The following is a 20,792-nucleotide window of genomic DNA, read 5'->3' on the forward strand; positions in this document are numbered from 1 at the left end:
ATTTTAACACAAATTTTCATATAGCAACTGTACTTCATTGTCAGGAACATGTATTCTTCAACACCAGCAAAATAAACAAGAGAAATGGTTCGGGTATTCGGAAAGTACAGTGCACCTTACCACCTTCAGAAGAGGTACTGAAATATGAAATCTATCAATTTTCTTGGGATTCATGTATCTTGACAAGCTTGTAATAAAACGTACATGAATATATACTCGATGTCGACAACACACCGCTGGTCCTTAGTACCCACATTGAACTTTTCACAAGATCTATAGCATTTAATGCAAAAAGGGCATTACTAACATTTCCTGAAAGCGTAGTAGGTTCTAGAAGAGGCGCACTGAAATACGAAATTTATCAATTTTCTTGAGAGTCATGTATCTTGACAAGCTCGTAAGAAATGTACCACAAATTATAAACTCGATGTGGACAACACACCGCTGGTCCTTAGTACCCACATTGAAGTTTTCACAAGATGTATAGCATTTAATTCAAAAAGAGCATTAATAACATTTCCTGAATGTGGACAACACACCGCTGGTCCTTAGTACTCAACCATATGAAACTGCAAGCCATGGCATTTAATGCAATAAAGTAACCAGAGGCAAAGTATGCAAACAGCTGCTAAAAATACTTGAATCAAGTTGATGCAGTATTCAAGCAGTTTAAAAAAAGTACTCCGTACATAAGATGTCGTTGATGTGCACAAAGAGGATAAGGCTTGAAAATGAGAAACAATAGAAAAGTCCACTGATCAATCAGTAACAGGAAAATAGGCCTCTTAGTGTCCACAGTGCCAGATTTGGCCTACCATTTATTTAGATATGGTCACTTTCTGAACATAAAATTTAGCCAGCAGCTGGGAATCAATGTGTGTTATAGAACTTCTGAAGATAGGTTACTACTAGAAAATAAATAAAGTTTTTTGAATATTGAGATCCCAATGGTGCTTGGTGTTGGGGCTCAGCATATGTCAAGATAGCTTGATTCCAGTCATGGACCCTACATATATTTGTGTGAAGATAAAGAAAATTCAAGCAGGGATTAATTAGAGTTTGAATAAGACGAATTCCATCTCTGAACGATGAAAAGATTCCTACGTTTGTCTACCCCACATTGTTCCTCCTTCAACTTAACTGACATATGGTAATCTTGTAACAGCTGATGTACACGACATAGAGATGCTTTTGAGTGAAATGAAAATGAATTCTCGAGAAGGGAAAACAAGCTTGGTGGAATATGGAGAATCAGATATAATCTCATATAAAGGCATCTAAACAAAGGAAAACGTGAATTTAGATATTTTCTGCTAGTTCCTGGATTGGTAGTAATCTTATTGCCCGAGTGGAAGACGACAGGACTCAGTAACAAACAGAAACACAAATGTGATAGGATAAATGAGTTGCAAAGTTTTAATAACAGAGTGACAAGCTAAGTAGGTACTCCTATAATCCTATTTCATTTTTTAGCACTGCTTCTTCTCTTGTTTTTAGTTCTATAATAAATCTAAGACATAGCATTGGTAGGGAAGTCAGGTGGTAGATGTTTAAAAGTAGTAGTCTTCGGAAATTTGGTCGTAAGCAGGTTGTTTTTTCAAACAATGTCCATATGCCACAAAATACCTGCTCTCGGCATTTTTTTCAGTTAAGTACTTCCCCGATAACCAACATTCAGATGTAGGGTCTTTCAAAATGACACCATCAATTCCTGATTAGTCTTTAGGGAATCTGATAAATTCGTGTCCAAGCAATCTATCATAGATACTTCTATGCATTGTAACTGTGACCATTTTGTTTGATAGTGCAGCCTTAAGGTCCATAAATACTACCTGATGAGATTACCCAAAGGTGTTTGCCATTAGGCATTCTATTACAAATATGATACTGTTCTAGTTCGTGACATCTACATTCTTCAAATCAACCACCAATAAGGCATTCCCTAGTTCCGCTTCAAGTTATAAATGTGTCATAATAATGTCACACAAGGGGGAGAAATGATAAGATGATATGCCAGTAGTCATACTAAGGAATCTCAGTTTTCTTTTTCCAATAACATATACGCCAATACTCTCATAGTGATAGCGCTTACAGCCTTACATGCAATCAAGGTGATCTCACTTCAGCTTATGTACAATAAAAGAAATTACAGAATCAACAAATAAATGTTCGAAATTGAACACAAAGGCACAAACAAATATCATAAACATGTCTTATCTAAAACATCAATAAGTTTATAGAACATTGTACAACAAAAGTTTCAAGCAACAGCCTCGTCAATAAATAAAACAAGACGCCTAGCAGGACAGAGAAAGGAAGAGCAGGTAAAGCCTTTCGATAAAATGCAAGGAGCATCAGAGTTATACCAAGACCAGCTATGACAGCAAGGTAGCAAGCATACACCGTCATGAAGTCGTACATAGCAGCTCTTCCAACTAAAACGCTGTAAAAGATAAAATCGCCGAGTCCAAGCTTGATTGCACCAGATGATCCCAAGCCAATTCCTTCAAGCGCCAAGTTCTCACCCGAAACAGCATTGTCCAAAGAATTCATTCTAATATTAATATGTTGTATGAGAGGAGCAGCAAGCTCAGAATCCTCTCCCAAGGCCATTCCCTCTTCAGCATCGACAATATTTCTTTCACTCCCACTCTCACCATAAGTCCTCAAACTAGAATCCGAAACAATATCAGACCTAAGCCTTTGATCTTCATCCAAATCACCTCTTCCCTCTCTCCAAACCCTTCTCCTCACCACACCATCACCCAAACCAGCATCACTAATAACTGGCCGCGCCTCATAAACGAGAGCAGGGATATCTTCATCCCTAGCCATGGCAAGCTCCACCAAGAGCCTCAATGGCCCACCAGGCAACAAAACCGCAGCCAGATCGTACAACGACATAGCAACCAAGAGCCCCCACGTTGTCCACTCGGGCAATAAGGTAAACCAATAAGCAACCAACATCCCAATCACAACCAAGTAAGCCTGAGTCACAAAAATAGCCATTTTGGACATGAACACAGCCATAACACCAACAACAGTGAAATTATACAAGGCGACAGCAAAAGTAAAGCAATCAATCGGAAAGCTCCAAACTTTGATCAAAAAAAGGGCAATCTCGCCCCCCATGAAGCCCAAAACGAGCAGGGAAGAGAAACCCATGTAGTATTTCAAGAATTTAGTGCAATTGAGGTAGAAGAGGAGCACTAATAGGAAAGTAGCAACCGTGACAACAGCAACGAAGACGAGGGAGTTTAAGAGGGCGCCTTTGAGCTTGTCCCAGATGGAGTTGGAGCTACTCTCGGAGTAGGCCATGGTGGCCATGGTTGCAAATGAGAGGCCGTCGTCGAAGGAGGAACCGCCGTTGAGGACAGATACGAGAATTACTACCAATAACATACATATCGAAACTGGGGTTACGATTCTGATAATTTCTTCGCCGCATGTTTCGAGAATTGTTTTGGGTCTGGGATTTTGCTCCATTTCGGGTCGGTAATTGGAGAGGTGAGAGAGAGTGATGAAGCGTTTACTCTCGGAAACTTTTACGGGATTTTATGGAGTTAATTCATGTTCTCTACATATTCTCTATTTCAAGATTATTATAAAACGATAATGATAAATAAGAGCAAAATTTTTATTTTACTACTTCTTCAATCTAGAAAATTACTGCTACTAGTTTTTTTGTTTGGCGATTAATAATCACTTTATATTGTTTTTATGATCATAACAAATAAATTATTGTTTAATGAATTTATTTTAATAAAATTAAATTGATAATACAATTTATATTATATCAATCTTAAGTATTTTTGCTAATCAGATTTTAGTTTTCAATTGAGAAAATAAAATTACACTTCTATTATTACCAAAAAAAAGTATACTTCTATTGATGTTTTCATTTGATGAACTTTTATACATAAAAAGTTTTGTGGGATTAAAAAATTTAAATAACTCAAAAAAATGAAAAAATTAGTTTGCAATGCATCACACTGAACTTTGACGCAATTCCGCCATCCACAATCCCACCTTCCAAAATAGTTTCACGTATGTTATTTCGAAACATAAACTTGTTACTTTTTTGTTATTCCTTATTTAGAAATACATAATAGTTTATCAACATTATTCATAGCTGTCTTCTTCTACATCATTTTTTCCTACTTGAAAGATGCAAAAAAAAGTAGATGGTGTCGGAGAGGGCATTGATGAAGTCATCCACATCCTCCTCTGTGTTGTAGAAATGAAGGCTGGCGCGAGCACTCGAGTTCACCCCAAGGTACCGGTGAAGAGGCCGAGCACAATGGTGACCATGCGACGGCATGCTGGAGAAGGAAAACAAATAGTACAAGGTAGGAGAATGGAGATACGTATATATGCTGGAGAGTCGAAATACGACAGTTTAGAGTGTCTGTACCTGTTGGTCGAGAAAAGTTGCAATATCGGTTGGATGAACACCTTCCACATTGAAAGAGTATAATGCTGCTCTGGTCACGTTTCTAGAAGTTTAGGGCCATAGACACAGACGCTGGGTACTGAGCTCAGTCGATCATACAGATAATTCGCTAGCTCTACCCGCAAAGCGAAACAAAAAACTTAGTGCTCATTGTTGATGGTGCTTGCACCTGGGTATTAGTAGTCTTCTTGAAGATATGATCAACTTAAAATGAAAATAAAATACTCAGTCACGACGATAGCTAATAGACAAGGTTAAGCACTCATGTGGTCGAAACTTAGTGAGTCTTACAACCTGAATGACGTGGTAAAGGAATGTGCAAATAAGTTAATCAAGTATTCCAATACGAGTGGGCTTTTACTTGTGGAAGAAAACAGCGAAAACAGCAAACGTGAGCAAGGTGATGGGAAAACAAATGCCCACTTTTACCTCATATGTATGAATCTTTTGCATACCAATGGCTGACAAATAATCGATTGTTGCCCCCAATCCAATGGCTTCTCCAATAGCAGGAGTTCCAGCTTCAAATCTATCGCATTGGGAAGTAGGTTAGTAACTTATATACTGAATAAGCATGCAAGTACGATATCAAGGAGTTACAGGCTTCATCTAATAGTGTTGATCTATCGACACATAAGACACTCACTTAGATGGAGGTTCAGCATAGGTTGAGTGATCCAAAAATCCATCTGATATCATTTCACCACCACCTGATAATATGTAAGAAGTTTAGACAGAAATTCTAAAAATACTAATACAAGAAATTTGTGACTCACTAGAAAAGGAAAAGAGATAACTCACCTAAGAAAGGAGGCATGGAAGACAAGAGCTCACTTTTACCATATAAGAACCCAATGCCTGTAGGCCCACACATCTGAAGCATGATTAATTCTTCATTTCAAACACTGATTTATAAGACTTGAGAGCTAACACATATTGATATTGACTTAAATTCTAATGCAGATGGGAAGGTCGGAAAGGACTTCACCTTATGGGAAGAAGCAACCAGAAAATCAGCATCAAGGCTCCTCACGTCAACCACCATATGAGGAACACTTTGACAAGCATCAACAAGCACCTTGGCTCCAACATCATGAGCCCAGCTTACCACTTGATCAATTGGGAGAACAGAAGCTGTGGGAAAGGCGGAAGCGAGAAGAATTAGGAGAACTTGTCATGCATAAGAGCTGTTATTTAGGCTCTTGAACAGAAATAGTAGCATCTTGTCAGAGTAAACTTCATACTATAATTTTAAGTAATTAAAAAATGTCCAAGTGCAAACATCTACAAAATCGGGCCTTGATTTCAGTATGACATGTCGACTCCAAGGAAATAGAAGCGATCCTAGCTGACCAAAATTTTTAAAACAGGACCAGAAATCAAGGAGACCAAAAAGTTGCTTTAGTAAGAATCCTACATTAGCAAGCAAACCAACAGCTATGCATTGATATTAGAGGTCTAATGTACAAGCACAAAAAATGACACTACAATTAGATCAAGATCATGCAGACAATTAAAAGAATTCTGGTCATAACACCAATTAAAGGTGGTTACATTCATGCATACAAGTTGATGAAGTCCAAAAAATTCCATGAACCGTGCAAAATCAAAGTTAGCAATTCACTAACCCAGCACATTGGAGACATGATGAACAACGACAAGTTTTGCCCGCTTCGAGATCATTTCTCTTAGCTTTTCTACATCTGGAACTTCATCCTCTCCTAAACTTACAAACATCAATACTGCACCAGTCTTTTGAGCCACAAATTGCCAAGGAACAATAGCACTGTGATGTTCAGCAATGGTAAGTATAACCTGAAAAATACGAATCATTACTTATTAGCTAGCCCAACTCATAGCAAAGAAATACAAAGGTTTGGATTTAGCGAGAAAAAGAGAGCACGAGCAAAAAGGAAAATGGTCTTATGCATTGCAATATTTCGACGTATTTTCAGTGATTCATGCTTTGCCTTATTCCATTATTCTCAATGGTTATATTCATTGCAAAAAGACCATGAGGAACAGTTTTAAAGGGTAAAACACACAAGGATCAAGTGCTACACGCCCACACATATACGAAACTTGCAGCAGCACCTATAATGAGTTCAAATGACAGTGCAAGGCATTGAGATGAGAAATAACAACAAAATCTGGGTTTTTAACAATTGAAGCACTCAGTTCCTATCTATTATCACAACAATACAAGATAAAATTTATGTCCAGCAGCCATCTAAATCAACTCAAATTCACAATCATCAATGTGCTGAATTATGAAAAGGAAACGAACAGTCGTAGAAGGGAAAATTGTAAACCTCATCTCCCTCCTTGAGATTCGAGAGACCCCAACTATAAGCCACCAAATTGATCGCCTCCGTAGCATTTCTCGTAAACACAATCTCTCTACAATCAGACGCGTTTATAAAATTCGCCACCTTCTGCCTCGCCAGCTCATATTCATCCGTCGCCTTTGCACTACACAACAACACCAAAACAAACCAACTGAAACAATCCACACCCCTTCGCCGATAAAATTCCCCCCCCCCCCCCAAAAAAAAAAAAACTCACCTCAGATAGTGAATTCCGCGATGAACGTTCGAATTATACGATTCGTAATAATTCCGCAGGGCGTTCACCACCGCCGCCGGCTTCTGCGACGTGGCGGCGTTATCTAAATACACCAGCCTCTTTCCATTCACCTCCTGCGCAATAAAAAAATGTTCCCACTCAAAAATTGAAACAAGTGTTGATAAATTGAGGGTTCAGGAAGTGGAAGTAGTACCTGGTGAAGGATGGGGAAGTCGGGGCGGGTGAGGTGCGCGAGGGAGCGGCGGAGGAGGAAGCGAAGGGAACGGTACGGAGAGGGGACGATTTGAAGGTAAATTCCAATTTGATTAATTGATTTATGCAAGCCTCGAGTTATTTCTTGATGGATAACGGTTAAATAAGTGTATATAATATCTGATTTAATTAGATAATTAATTAATATATTTTAATTCTTTAATTAGTTAAATATTTATAATTAGTAAATTATTATTATTTGATTTGATTAAATTATTATTATTCAATTACTTCATTATTTAATTTAAATAATTTCACAATTTATCATATCAACTCAATCTAATTTTGTTATTTATCTTATTAATCAAATATCTTATTAAAATTATCTTTCATATAATCTTAGTAACTAAATAATAATATAAAATTCAATATTAATATAGTCTTGGATAATATTTACTTATCATATATTATATCTCATTATTATCTTGTCCATCAAACTGAATAAATTTAAATCACTGGACTCGGGTGTTCAGCACTGGTCTATTTGTTAATTGGATTATTTTATTTTCATTTTTTCAGAATATTAGTATATTACTCGTACATTGTCTGTTGATTATATGAGGCATGGATTTAACATTTTTATGGAATAAAACTGTAATTTTCACCAAAGAATTTGATTTAATTAACGATAAATAGCTTTGCTGGGCCTATATGATATTATGGGTATTCACCTAGATTATACGTGACACTTTTATGGGCTTGTTCAATGAATTATTGGGCTAAATACCACTATACGACTACACCATTTTTACGTTTCATTTAGAAAACTAATTAAATAAAGAAAAAACAAACGATTTAGATCCTCCATAAATCAATCACATTGAGGGTGCTGGTACTATATAAATATCTCTTACTCTCAGAATTTCGAGTTTTCTCCATATTCCCTACCGCTCACGTAAATTATTAACTATCAGTCACATCACGAAGGAGTTGAATTGTACTGTTCGATGCATCCACATTTTTATCTCTCACACGAAATTGTATATAGGTATACTTATCATTAAAATTTTGTATTAATATTGTATATACCTTCTCGATCGAACTATACTTTATTGAAAAAAGTGACGACATCACACATTCGGTTCCACATCAATTTAGACAAGATATTAATGACATTTAAATGTTCGGGTATATGGTCAATGAAGTACACATAAAACTGCATAATTAATGCATAATTGAGATTAATTAAGAGATGAAAGTGAGATGAGTTGGGAAGTCATGTTACACGTTAGGTGACTTCACTTAACAACTACCTTTACTTCACTTGCAAATCCTTCTTTCCCTTTTCATCCCATTACAATACACAATTTCCTCTCTCGTCTCGTATTTCATTTCATCAGTACATACGCATACTAACATCGACATTCTCGGCCGGATGTTAAAAAATGAGACTCATACACGATAGACACTCATTTCCCTTCCCACCCACGTCAAACTAACCCTTCTTTCCCTTTCCTCTCCATCACAATACACGACCCAATTTCCTATCACGTCTCGTATTTCATTTCATCAGTACATACGCATACTAACATCGGCCGGATGATAAAAAAAACATGACTCGGACACGATAAAGACCCTTTTCCCTTCCCACCCAAGTCAAAATAATTACTACATCACAATCTTTTAAAGAGTAGACAAAATTGAACAACAATTTGTCTGCTTTAATAACAAGTAAAAAAAGCATTTCAATAGTAATAATATTATGACAAAAATGAATGAATCTATAGACATTTCAGCCTGAGATTAGGCCGAGCCGCGCCAATCCACCACGGCTTCAACTCAACGTTGCACTCTTCCTCGACCGGGGCAGGCAAGTTGAGGTCAAGAAAACGCCGAACTTGTGGAGCTTGTGTCTCTTCGACACGAAGATGGCCAGTGGGATTGATCTTGGGCTGATCAGTGATCAAATGGGATCTTTTGTGACCACCCAATGCTTGGCCTGATGGGAAGATCTTGAAGCAAATTGGGCACTCATGATCTTTACTTTTCTTGCAATCTTGAAGATTGTGAGGTGGATTTGTTGTTGTTGTTGTTGTCGGAGCACAACAACCTTTGAACTTTTTGTGGCTTGCTCTGTGACCACCTAATGCTTGGTATGACGAGAAGGCCTTGTTGCAAATCATGCACCTAAACTTGTTATCCTCGGATTGATCATTCCGGTTGCTCTTGATTCTGTTATTGTTGTTGGAGTCAGAATTGGTGCAATCCATGGAGAGGAGTATCAAGGTGAAGGCAACCTCCTCCTGCTCGGAGGAGGAGGAGGAGAGATCAAGGGAGGACTCGTCCGAGTACCTTTGAGATCGCTTCTTCGTCTTCTTCTTCTTCGTGCACAACAATTCAAATTGGACCTCCTGTGGATTATGATGGTTCGTCGTTGAAGGTGATCAAGTGAGACCTCATGTGGCCACCGAGGGACCGGCCGCAGGGGAACATTTTGCGGCAGAATTTGCACTTGTGGTTTGATTTGTGATCAACTTGTTCCATGTTCTAAATTGGCATGAAATTTGTGATGAGCAAGAAAAGATAAAGAAAGTGAGCTAGTGAGCAACTAAGCAACCTCTCTCTCTTGATATATGGTTTATTTGCTCTTACTAGAAGTAGAAGTAGCTATAGGATAGTTGAGAGTTGAAGAATATATCAAATCTGAAATGATGGTGATCAATGAGCCACTACACCACTAAACAAGACAACTTTTTTTTAATGAGTTTAATTGATATCTCTTTTCAACACTATTATTGGTTTTATGACTTTATCTCTCTTACACACTACTATGTATTGACAACATGAAAACTGAAATAAAATTAGATCACTTGAATTATCAAATCTTTTCAATATTATCTCTCTTTGAGTAATTCTTGAAATTAATTTGTGTTATAATAAATTCATAGTAGTAATATGAAAAAGTATTCTTTTTCTTTGTCTTGGTTATAAAGAGAGGCAAATGAGAGATGGGAAATTCGAGTTTTTGTCTTTGGAAGTTATTCTGTTGGACTTTTTTTATGATGTAGTTTTGCACAATATAGGTGGGCTCCAATTTTTAGTTGTCTTTTGTCAACAAAGCTTGCCACTTCACTCATCTAATTTATTTGCCAAATCATTTTGGTTTGGATTTCAAGCATAGCTCCAAGTTCCCTTCGACGACCAATCTGTGCTTTATGCCTGCTCTCTGGATATGCAAGTGCATAGTATTTTTTTATTTTACTCCCTTAGTCCCCGATTAAGAGTCACTTTTTTCTATTTCGGTCCGTCCCCGATTAAGAGTCACTCTTCCTACTTACTATATTTGGACAACAAAAATACTCTAAAAGTCAAAGAGGTCCCACGTTCCACTACCTAACTCCATTTATTACACCACGCATTCAAACACTTCCTTAAAACCCGTGCTCGGTCAAAGAGTGACTCCTAATTGGGGACGGAGGGAGTATATTTTTTTTATCTTTTTTTCGGAGTTGTGCCAATGTACAATGATCTTTGAACGATTTTTAGTTTGCATTGTGTGTACGTGTGTGTTTTTGGACTTTGGTGAAGGGCAATGCTTTTACTATATTATATAATATAATAATGAAAAATAAAGCAAAATGGGTGTTCATATCCAATTAATTCTCTTTTATGTAATTTTCGAACTACATTTATAGTTGGATTACCACGATTCGAGCTTGTTCCAATATAAGCGAACATGAGTCAGTTTCGATACTTTGATATTGTAGTATAATCCTTAGTTGATGCTATTAATCACTAGTATTGATTGTTAATATTGATGGGACTAGTGTGGATCAATAGTAATTAGCTTTCATTGAAACTTCTATTATTCTATATATTATGGGGGTGATGGGATACGAACTAAACAACTAAACAATAATTGCGAGCCCAATAGCAGTGACGGCCCATCAGCCCAAAACCCAAGAAAGAGTATCAGTTCGGCACAACCAAAGAGTTCGGTCACAGCCTATAGCTCGGTAGTATCAGTTCGGCACAACCAAAGAGTTCGGTCACAGCCTATAGCTCGGTAAAAGCCGACCAATCGAGCTCAACTCTCAGATCGGCAAAAGCTGATCGGCAAAGTTCAGCAGTTCGGTCTCAGTATTCGACCGAACAAGGAGATAGTGGACCCATGCAGGATCTCCACGACCTCCATTACACCCACGATCTATTTAGTGGTATTAAGCAGTTATCAACCCCACTACCAGGGCTGCAAACCACGATCTTAGTTCGAATGTATAAATAGAACTTAGATCAGATAGACAGGGTTAAGCTCTCTAGATCCTGAATCTTATAGCAAATCAGTATTGTAATCTGTAAGCGAGACCAAGCAATACAAATTTGCCCTCTCTTCTTCCCGTGGACGTAGATTTACCTCAGTAAATCGAACCACGTAATTTTCTGTGTTGTGATCGTTTATTACTTGCATTTATTCCCATCAAAAATTCGCCACATCATCACTGGCGCCGTCTGTGGGAATCGACAGAAAACCAAAACTGTGATAAAAGCGAGTTTTTGATCCTCTTCCACCAAAAAATGCATACCAGATCACATAATACCTATACTTCCGTCCGTGATGAACGTGAGGAAGCTAGTCCAGCCCGTAGGTCTGGAAAACAGCCTCGGGAGAAATCTGCCTCCAGTTCTCACGGTGAAAGAACAAACCACTCAAAAAGTCATCGCACCGAGCCTCCCCAGCAGCTCGCTTTGAATGAGGCTGTCAAGTTGTTCTTGGCTGAGAAGCAGGATGAGTTCTTAACATTCCTGCAAAAGAGCCAGAAGCCGGAGAAGAAAACGGCGGATTCTCCCTCCCCCTCCAGACATGAAAGTCACTACCGCAGTAGTGCCGTATCTTCCAGGAGAAAGAATCCTCACCGCCGATATATTCCTTCTCCTCCTTGTTACCGAAATCACAGGAGAACTCCATCTCCACCATACCGTAGAGATGTCGGATTCGCTATGTATGGAGCGCTGAAGACTCCATTTTCGGATGATATCACCAGAACTCCGTTGCCACAGAATTACCGAACTCCGTCAGTGACTTATGACGGGTTAGTGGATCCTCATGATTTCCTGGGACGCTATCAGTATAATATGGCGAACCAAGGTCTCAATGAGGTTCATATGTGTAAGCTGTTTCCCGAGCTGCTCATCGGGAACGCAAGAAGGTGGTTTGATAGCCTCCCTCAAGGCAGCATTAGATCTTACAGAGATCTAATGGATGCTTTTCATAGGAGGTTCTTCCAGAAAGCGGAAACCCGAATCACTTCGGCTCAGCTGCTTTCTATACGTCAAGGTCGCGATGAAAAGATTAGCGACTTCATGACAAGATTCCACAAGGAATGCCTACAAGTAGATGATCTCAATGATCTACTTGTCATTTCGGCATTCCAAAATGGAATTCTGCCAGGAGCTCTCTACAGAAAGCTCGTTGAATGCAGTCCGCAAACAGCTCAAGAGATGTGGGACATTGCGGACCAGTTTTCTCGGGCTGATGAGGCAGACCGTCGAAAACGGTCTTTAGACAGCTCTTCCAGAGGAGACAAGAGGAAGCCCGATCACAGCGATCAGGGACATCCTCGCCGAACTCCTTTTGAAAGAATTCAAAGGGCACCGGTACAAGACAGATTGGGACCACGTCTCAATCCGGAGAAACCACCCGCTCAGTTCGTACCATTGAACAAGTCGAGAGCGGAAATTTTCGAACTGCATTCTGATATGTTCGAAAAACCAAAGTCGATGACGAAATCGGCCACGCGCCGAAGTCAGGATAAATATTGCTCCTTCCATCAAGACCACGGTCACGATACCGAGGAGTGCCGAAATTTGGCAGCAGATATTGATGTTCTTGTGAAAGCAGGGACGTTAAAAAAATACCAAAGCAAGCCGCCGAAAAAGAATAAGAAACAGAGAAGTGCGAACTGCGCTCCTCAGGATCCTAAAAGGCAACAGGATCCCGAAGACGATGACGAGCCGCAATATGATGGAGTGATCCAGACTATTGACGCTCTCCCAGCCGGGAAGACTAAATCGTCTCTAAAATCAGAGCGCAGAGGCTTCAATCGAGAGGAGCCAACACATAAAAGGCTGAAGAAGGAGGAAGTAATTACATTTTCAGATGCAGATCCCGTCCCGGCCATTTCTCCTCATCAAGACGCTATTGTCATTCAAGCTGGAGTGGCAAACAAACTGATCCACAGAGTGTTTGTGGATACAGGAGCGTCGGTTAGCATTCTTTTTAAAGAATGTTTTGATAAACTGGAAGTGGATCCAGCTCGGCTCAGTCCGGCCCCAATTCCTCTGAAAAGTTTCGCCCAGGAGGACACCCGCCCTGAAGGTATTATCAGCCTTCCGATTACGGTAGGAAGAGCGCCTACTAGCTCCAGTACGGTGATCGAGTTTTTTGTGGTAAAAGCTCGATCCCCGTATAACATTATACTGGGAAGAGACTGGCTCAACACAGTTCGGGCCATTTGCTCTACTTATCACCTCACAATCAAGATCCCCACTAAAGGAGGGATAGCAGTCATCCGAGGTGATCAAAAGAGAGCAAAAGAATGTCTGCAGATTGCGCTTAAAAGTGCCGAACAATCAGATCGGCACCATCAAGCATAGCAATCACAGCAGCCGGAGTCAGAGGCAGGCGAAATGAACGAAGTCACACCGGAGCCGAACTCACGACCAGTTCAGTTATACGAAGACGATCCATCCAGAACGGTCAAGATCGGTTTCGCGGGAACACCTCTACTCCGGGAAAAGACCATCCAGCTCCTCAAAGAGTACAAAGATGTCTTTGCGTGGTCTCCGTTGGACATGACTGGAGTGTCTCCCGAGGTAATTACACATCGGTTAAATATTGATCCTTCAGTCCGGCCTATAAAACAGAAGCAAAGACTCTTTGCGGCAGAAAGAAATCAAGTCATCCATGACGAAGTCCGCCAATTACTGAAAGCGGATGTATTATTTGAAGTAAAATATCCTTCTTGGGTGGCCAATCCTGTGATGATCAAGAAAAAAGAAGGAGGATGGCGGATGTGCATAGATTTTACGGATCTAAATAAGCACTGTCCTAAAGATTGCTACCCCCTTCCCAACATAGATAAAAAAGTAGAAGCTCTGATAGGCTTCGAAATTTTCTGTTTTCTTGATTTGTATAAAGGATACCACCAAGTTTTAATGGATGAGAATGATGCTTCAAAAACGGCTTTCATTACTGACTTCGGTATTTTTGCTTATAAAAAGATGCCATTTGGTTTAAAGAATGCCGGAGCCACATATCAAAGGATGGTAGATAAGCTATTTCGGCACCTGATCGGAAAAGAGGTTGAAGTATATGTTGACGACATAGTTGTTAAAAGCAGAAGCACTTCGGAGTACGAAAACAATCTCAAATCCACTCTCGACGTGCTCAAAAAAGCCAACCTCAAACTCAATCCCCAAAAATGTACCTTTTTGGTAGATTCGGGAAAATTTCTGGGTTGTTGGGTTTCAAAGGAAGGACTCAAGGCAAATCCCCTAAAGGTTCAAGTTGTTCAGAACATGGCAATGCCGAAGTCCATACATGATGTGCAAAGGCTAACTGGATGTCTAGCCGCACTGAATAGATTCCTTTCCCAAGCAGCCGAAAAGCAAATGCCGTTCTTCAATGTTTTGAAGAAGGCACCAAAGTTTAAGTGGGGAGCCGAACAGAAAAAGGCTTTTGACGAACTCAAAAGTTATTTAACCGAACTTCCTACTCTCTCTGCTCCAACAGATGCCGAAGTGATATTCTTATATTTAGCAGCATCAGATCAAACCATTAGCGCGGTGCTTGTACGAGAAGAAGGCCTAAAACAGCGTCCTATCTACTTTACAAGCCGAGCATTAAGAGGTCCCGAAACAAGGTATCAACCTCTGGAAAAAATTGCTCTGGCATTAGTAAATGCAGCAAGGAGACTGCGGCCATATTTCTATGCTCACAAAGTGTGCGTCTTAACCGATCTTCCACTTCGGCAAGTTTTGACTAAGCCCGAAGCATCGGGCAGAATTGCCAAGTGGGCCATAGAGTTGGGAGAACATTCAATAGAATATCTACCTCGGAAAGCCATCAAGGGACAAGCCTTGGCAGATTTTCTTGTAGAGGCAAAGTTCGATCAGGCAATCCCTATTATTGCCGAACAGAAAAATCCTACCAATGACGAACTAACACAGCCCCAGAAACCCGAAGTAGAGCCGCCGGACTGTTGGATTGGATTCGTAGATGGAGCTTCGAATAAGACAGGAAGTGGAGCTGGTATTCTACTTATCGCTCCCGACGGACACGAAGTAACTTATTCACTTCGGTTCTTATTCCCAACCACTAATAACGAAGCCGAATACGAAGCCCTTCTTGCCGGACTTCAGTTAGCGCAACATCTACTTGTCAAATCTCTCAAAATTCATTGTGATTCACAAGTCATAGTGAATCACATGCTGGGTACAAGTGAAGCCCGTGGTGAAAGGATGAAAAAATACTTGGACAAAGCGCAAAGTATTAGCCGAAATTTCTCTTATTTTCGGATAATCCACATTCCCAGAGCGGGAAATAGCCGAGCAGATACTTTAAGTAAGTTGGCCTCATATCCGAGCTCAAAGGTGGAGGAATTACCGCACAGAAGCATTGATGAAGCTGAAGTACACTCAGTAACCAGTTCACCAAACTGGATGACGCCAATATTAAAGTATCTAGATCAAGGACAACTGCCCGAGGATAAGAGAGAAGCAAGGAAAATCACATGCCGAGCACTTCGGTATGAACTTCATGAAGGAGTCCTATATAGAAAGTCCTACCTTCAACCGTTATTGCGATGTGTAGGACCAGAAGAGACGGATTACATCCTTAGAGAAGTTCATGAAGGATCTTGCGGTAGCCACATCGGAGCTAGAGCATTAGCTAAAAAAGTTCTGAGATGGGGATATTATTGGCCAACTTTGGTACAATAAGCAGTACAGCTAGTTAAGAAATGTACGAAATGCCAAATCCATGCAAATATCCCAAGGACGCCGCAGACTGATCTATGTGCTATGCAAAGCCCTTGGCCTTTTATGCAATGGGGCATAGACATAGTAGGACCACTACCACAAGCTCCCCGGCAAATGAAATTCTTGATCGTTGCCGTGGATTACTTCACAAAGTGGGTGGAGGCTGAACCATTAGCTACGATAACAAGCTCAAAGGCATTAGATTTTGTCTGGAAGAACATAGTTTGCCGATTTGGCATACCCCATATCCTCATTTCGGATAATGGGACTCAGTTTACTGACAAAACATTCAAGAATTGGTGCCAAGAGTTGAATATTCAACAGCGGTTCACTTCGGTCTCTCACCCACAAGCAAACGGACAAACGGAAGTAACAAACCGTATTTTGGTGAAAGGGTTAAAAGCTCGGTTAGAACAAGCCAAAGGACAATGGATAGAAAATCTTCCTCAAGTCCTATGGTCTTACCGAACTACACCAAAAACCTCCAACAGTGAAACTCCGTACAGTCTAGTGTACGGCACTGAAGCCGTAATTCCGGTTGAGATCGGCATACCCAGCCCCCGAACTCTTAATTTCTCAACAGAACTGAATGACGACGGACTGAGAGCCGAACTAGATCTTGCCGAAGAAAGAAGAGAATTGGCCTTCATAAAAGAAGCCAAGTACAAGGAGCAAGTAACCCGGTATTATAACCAAAGGGTGAAAAAGCTGCAGTTTCAAGTGGGAGATCTCGTATTGAGAAACAATGAAGTAAGCCGAGCAGAAAAGCTGGGCAAACTTAAACCCACCTGGGAAGGTCCGTATCGGGTGTCAGAAGTCCTGGGAAAAGGGTCTTATAAATTAACCCACATGTCAGGAGAACAAGTACCCCGAACATGTCATATTTCCAACCTCAAGAAGTTCTATTTGTAAGAGACAAGGTCCGGTCAGTCTTGTGTCTAGTTCGGTCCTAGGGTTATGTGCTTTCTTATTTTTATTGTTCTTGTGTCTAGTTCGGTCCTAGGGTTATGTGTTTTCATATTTTTATTGTTCTTGTGTCTAGTTCGGTCCTAGGGTTATGTGCGTTTTGTCTCTTATAAATGTTACTGAGGTATGTTGTTCCTTAAAGGCTGATCCCCTTTTTTTGGATCATGTATTAAAGACAATTGTGAGTCCAAGCTTCTAAGGAAGATACAAGATTCCACAATTCAGCTTAAGAAACAAGCAATTCGTCTGAAACGAACTGCAATAAGCCGGAAACCACTCCGGTTAACTAGGGAAAGTCCAATCCAAGCGATAAAACTCGCCAAATAAGGACACTAACTAAGTCCGGTCAAAGAAGAGTTTACTTCATAAGACCGAGGACGAGTACAGGGAAAGTCCAATCCAAGCGATAAAACTCGCCAAATAAGGACACTAACTCAGTCCGGTCAAAGAAGAGTTTACTTCATAAGACCGAGGACGAGTACAATAAATGAAATAAAAAATCGCTGAACTGTAAATACGCAGTGATAGAAGCGAAAGGAAAAAATTTCATTTACTAAGTCTTGTTGGGCATACAATTCCGCTGCCCTACGAGAATGCGTTACACCATTACAAAGGACTACTCTACTGTCTACGGTTGCTAAAGTTGAGCCACCTATCCAAAAAGTCCTCATGATGCTGAGTTCGGGCGTTCCGAGCAGTTGAAGAATCAGTAGGTGGACGAGATGCTCTGATCGACCTACCGCCTCTTCTCTGAGTCCGGGAAGTTCTAGCACCTCGGCGGCGAAGAGTCTCTTCACGAAGCATTCGCTGATCTTGCTCACTCATATTCACCACTCCTCTACGAACTTCAGGGCGTTCTTGTCTTGACGTTTCCGGTTGCTCCTGAGTCCGTTGCTGACTTGGAGTAGGTTCTTGTCTTGACGTTTCCGGTTGCTCCTGAGTCCGTTGCTGACTTGGAGTACGTTCTTGTCTTGACGTTTCCGGTTGCTCCTGAGTCCGGTGCTGATTTGGAGTAGAAGTTTGAGTAAGTGGATCCGAGGTTTGAGTTGGAGCGTGAGCGTCTGTTAGCGGGAAACGGCTAAGGAATCTCTCGATCGCGGGACGCCGGGAAAGAATGATGTCGTACAGAGAAGCCAAGCGCCGCAATGATTTCACAACTTGTTGGCAAGCCGAGCTCTCCAGCACATTGTTCTTCCGGAGTACATGAAGCTTCTCCCACAGTTCATCAACTTGATTCTGAACTTCGGATATAGTCATTCCCCCGCGCCCGCTGATGAAGTCTTCATATGCAGTCCTCTCAGCGATGACAGTATTCAGCTCGGCCTCTAGATCTCTCCTTATGGACTCTAAGTCCTTATTGTTGGACTCCAGCTCCACTAAACGAGCCAAGAGTTCGTCATACTTCATCTGGTCATCTATAGCTTTTTTCTCAGCTTCATTTAAAGCCGAAGAGTATAGCCGCTTCCAGTGAAGTACCTCCAGCTCCTTAGAGTTAAGAATACGAAGCAGCTATGTCAGTTCGGCATTTCAGTTTACCGAGCAGGCAGTAAACCACAATAGGAGTAAAAGAGATTAAGAAGAGCTATAAGGAAGACACGAGTGTAGAAAGAAGAATTTTTTTCATTCACAAGAAAAAATTTACACAAGGAGGGCTTCAAGGCCATTTTACAAATAGAAAGAAAGAAACTAAACTAAGAGAAGGGAGACGAAATCATACTTCGCCAGTTTCGTCTCCGGCTTCTCTGTGGGTTTCAGCTTCTTTCCCCTTGTCTACCTCGGTCTCAGCCTCGGCCTCCCTACTCCCTCCCTCCTGCTCGGCGCCCCCATCGCCGGTCTGCTGATCCTCCTGCTCGGTCTCCCGGCCGGCCTCATTTTCCTGCTCACCCTCTTTGAAAATTGAAGCGGGTGAAACAGGCCCCAAGGAGGCAAAGATGGCCTCCATGTTCTCGTCACGGTCAGCACGGCAATTACGGACTCGTTCAGCAGAAAGCAGGACCGATGAAGACGCAAGCTCCTCAAGGAGCGGCAGACTCTGGAGACGCGCTGCAATCTCTCGGCCATACAGCGGCAAAACGACTTCGGGTTCCTGCTCAGCGTTATCGGTCATCAATTTCAGCAGATCGCCGATAACGGCCGAAAATTGATTGCTCAAAAGAGTTTCTCCGTGTAAACACGGAGAGCCTCCCCCTGAGCAACCACGGCAGCAGCCTCCCTCTGTTTCGACTGCTCTCTCTGGATGATGAGCTGGTTTTTGGCACGCTGGGCTTCATCCTGAGCCGAGATCCTAGCGGCCCTTGCCTCCTCAAAGTCTGCCCGAGCCTGTTCGGCCTGGTGACGAGCAGCATTCAAATTCCTCTGCATCTCATCATAATCGCTGGACGCTTTAGAGAGTTCAACTGTGACGAGCTTGCAGAGCATATTGTTCCTCTGAAAATGGAAAAAGGAAAAAAGTCAACAGAGGGGCCACAAAAAATATAGGAAAGAAGCAAAACCAGAAAATCAAGAAGGAAATTCACCTCCACAAAGTCCTTTGGCCATAAAAAGGGCTCAGAGATATGTTCCGAAGTGGCCGCCACCGCTCCGGATCCACAACCCCCCAGGACAATGTCTCTCTGTGGCACTTTTGGGGGTTTCTGAGTCTTCGCCTTCCCCTTTGCCGAAGTCGATTCCGGCTTTTTTGGATCCGAAGACTGACTCGAAGAGGTCTTCTGCCTCTTCGGATTCTTCTCGGCATCAGACGCCGAGCTGGTGGCTCTCTGTTTCTCCGGCTCCTTGGATTCGGAGGATTTGCGACCTAGCCTGCTTAGCATGTTCACTGCCAAAAAGCGAGAAAACAAAGTTAGTTTTCGCCGCTAAAGCAGTAAAGCATAAAAAAGAAATCCTCACCCTCAGTCTCTTCGTCCGAAGACGAGGAATCGAACACGAAGTCACCCTTGACGAGCTCAGATTCCGAATACTGTTTCCTAATCATGGGAATCTTATTGAGCTCGCCCTCGAGCTCGTCCAACGGTTCTACCCGAGGATGAGGAATTACGGACTTCGGCCCTCTCCAGGAAAAGTCCGGAGCCGCTGTCCTATTGTAAAAAAAGAAACGATTTTGCCACTTCGGCCATTTGGTTTTACAGAATGCTCTGAAGGGCTGTAAAGGGATCAAGTAAAACCAAGATCCCTTTCTCTTAAACTGAAAGAAATTAAGGATTGCCCTCAGAGACAGATCCTTTTCTAGTCTACGCAGCTCGGCAGCAAAGGCCGATAAGTGCCTCCAAGAATTTGGAGTCACCTGACCTAAAGGAAGTTGAAAAAAATCAAGAAGCTCTACAAAGGCAGGGGGAAGAGGGAAACGAAGCCCGCATTCTAAGCAGGCTTCGTAAACGGTGGCATAACCCTCCGGCGGCGAGTTAGCCCTATGAATGTCGTCGGGAATCACCACTAACCCCCCAGGAAGAAAATATTTTCCGTGTAAGGATATCACAGTATCCTTACTCAAAATGCTGTGAAAATATTCTACCGTCTTCTCCCCGGACCTTTTCCGGCCAGAAGACCCCTCACCCCCCTT

The 20,792-nt window shown here is 41.4% G+C and overlaps 2 protein-coding genes and 1 pseudogene across 2 annotated transcripts; all 3 read right to left on the reverse strand.

Annotated features, from left to right (window-relative positions):
- Nucleotides 1-2,198: 2,198 nt before the first annotated feature.
- LOC121787265 (presenilin-like protein At2g29900) lies at nt 2,199-3,584 on the reverse strand. Its single transcript, XM_042185948.1, has one exon. It carries the CDS (start codon nt 3,484-3,486, stop codon nt 2,218-2,220), a length of 1,269 nt encoding a protein of 422 aa, XP_042041882.1. The 5' UTR covers nt 3,487-3,584; the 3' UTR covers nt 2,199-2,217.
- Nucleotides 3,585-4,030: 446 nt separating this feature from the next.
- LOC121786905 lies at nt 4,031-8,170 on the reverse strand (annotated as a pseudogene).
- A 764-nt stretch (nt 8,171-8,934) lies between these two features.
- Nucleotides 8,935-9,877, reverse strand: LOC121786505 (zinc finger protein ZAT4-like). The gene has a single exon (XM_042185141.1). The coding sequence runs from the start codon at nt 9,499-9,501 to the stop codon at nt 9,013-9,015; it is 489 nt and encodes a 162-aa protein (XP_042041075.1). The 5' UTR covers nt 9,502-9,877; the 3' UTR covers nt 8,935-9,012.
- Between the last annotated feature and the right edge of the window lie 10,915 nt (nt 9,878-20,792).

This window comes from Salvia splendens, chromosome 22 (assembly GCF_004379255.2).
Source record: "Salvia splendens isolate huo1 chromosome 22, SspV2, whole genome shotgun sequence".
NCBI lineage: Eukaryota > Viridiplantae > Streptophyta > Magnoliopsida > Lamiales > Lamiaceae > Salvia > Salvia splendens.

Excerpts from the sequence above, each read along its gene's own strand:
- LOC121787265 (XM_042185948.1), bottom strand. The coding sequence starts at position 3,486 with ATGGAGCAAAATCCCAGACCCAAAACAATTCTCGAAACATGCGGCGAA.
- LOC121786505 (XM_042185141.1), bottom strand. The coding sequence starts at position 9,501 with ATGGATTGCACCAATTCTGACTCCAACAACAATAACAGAATCAAGAGC.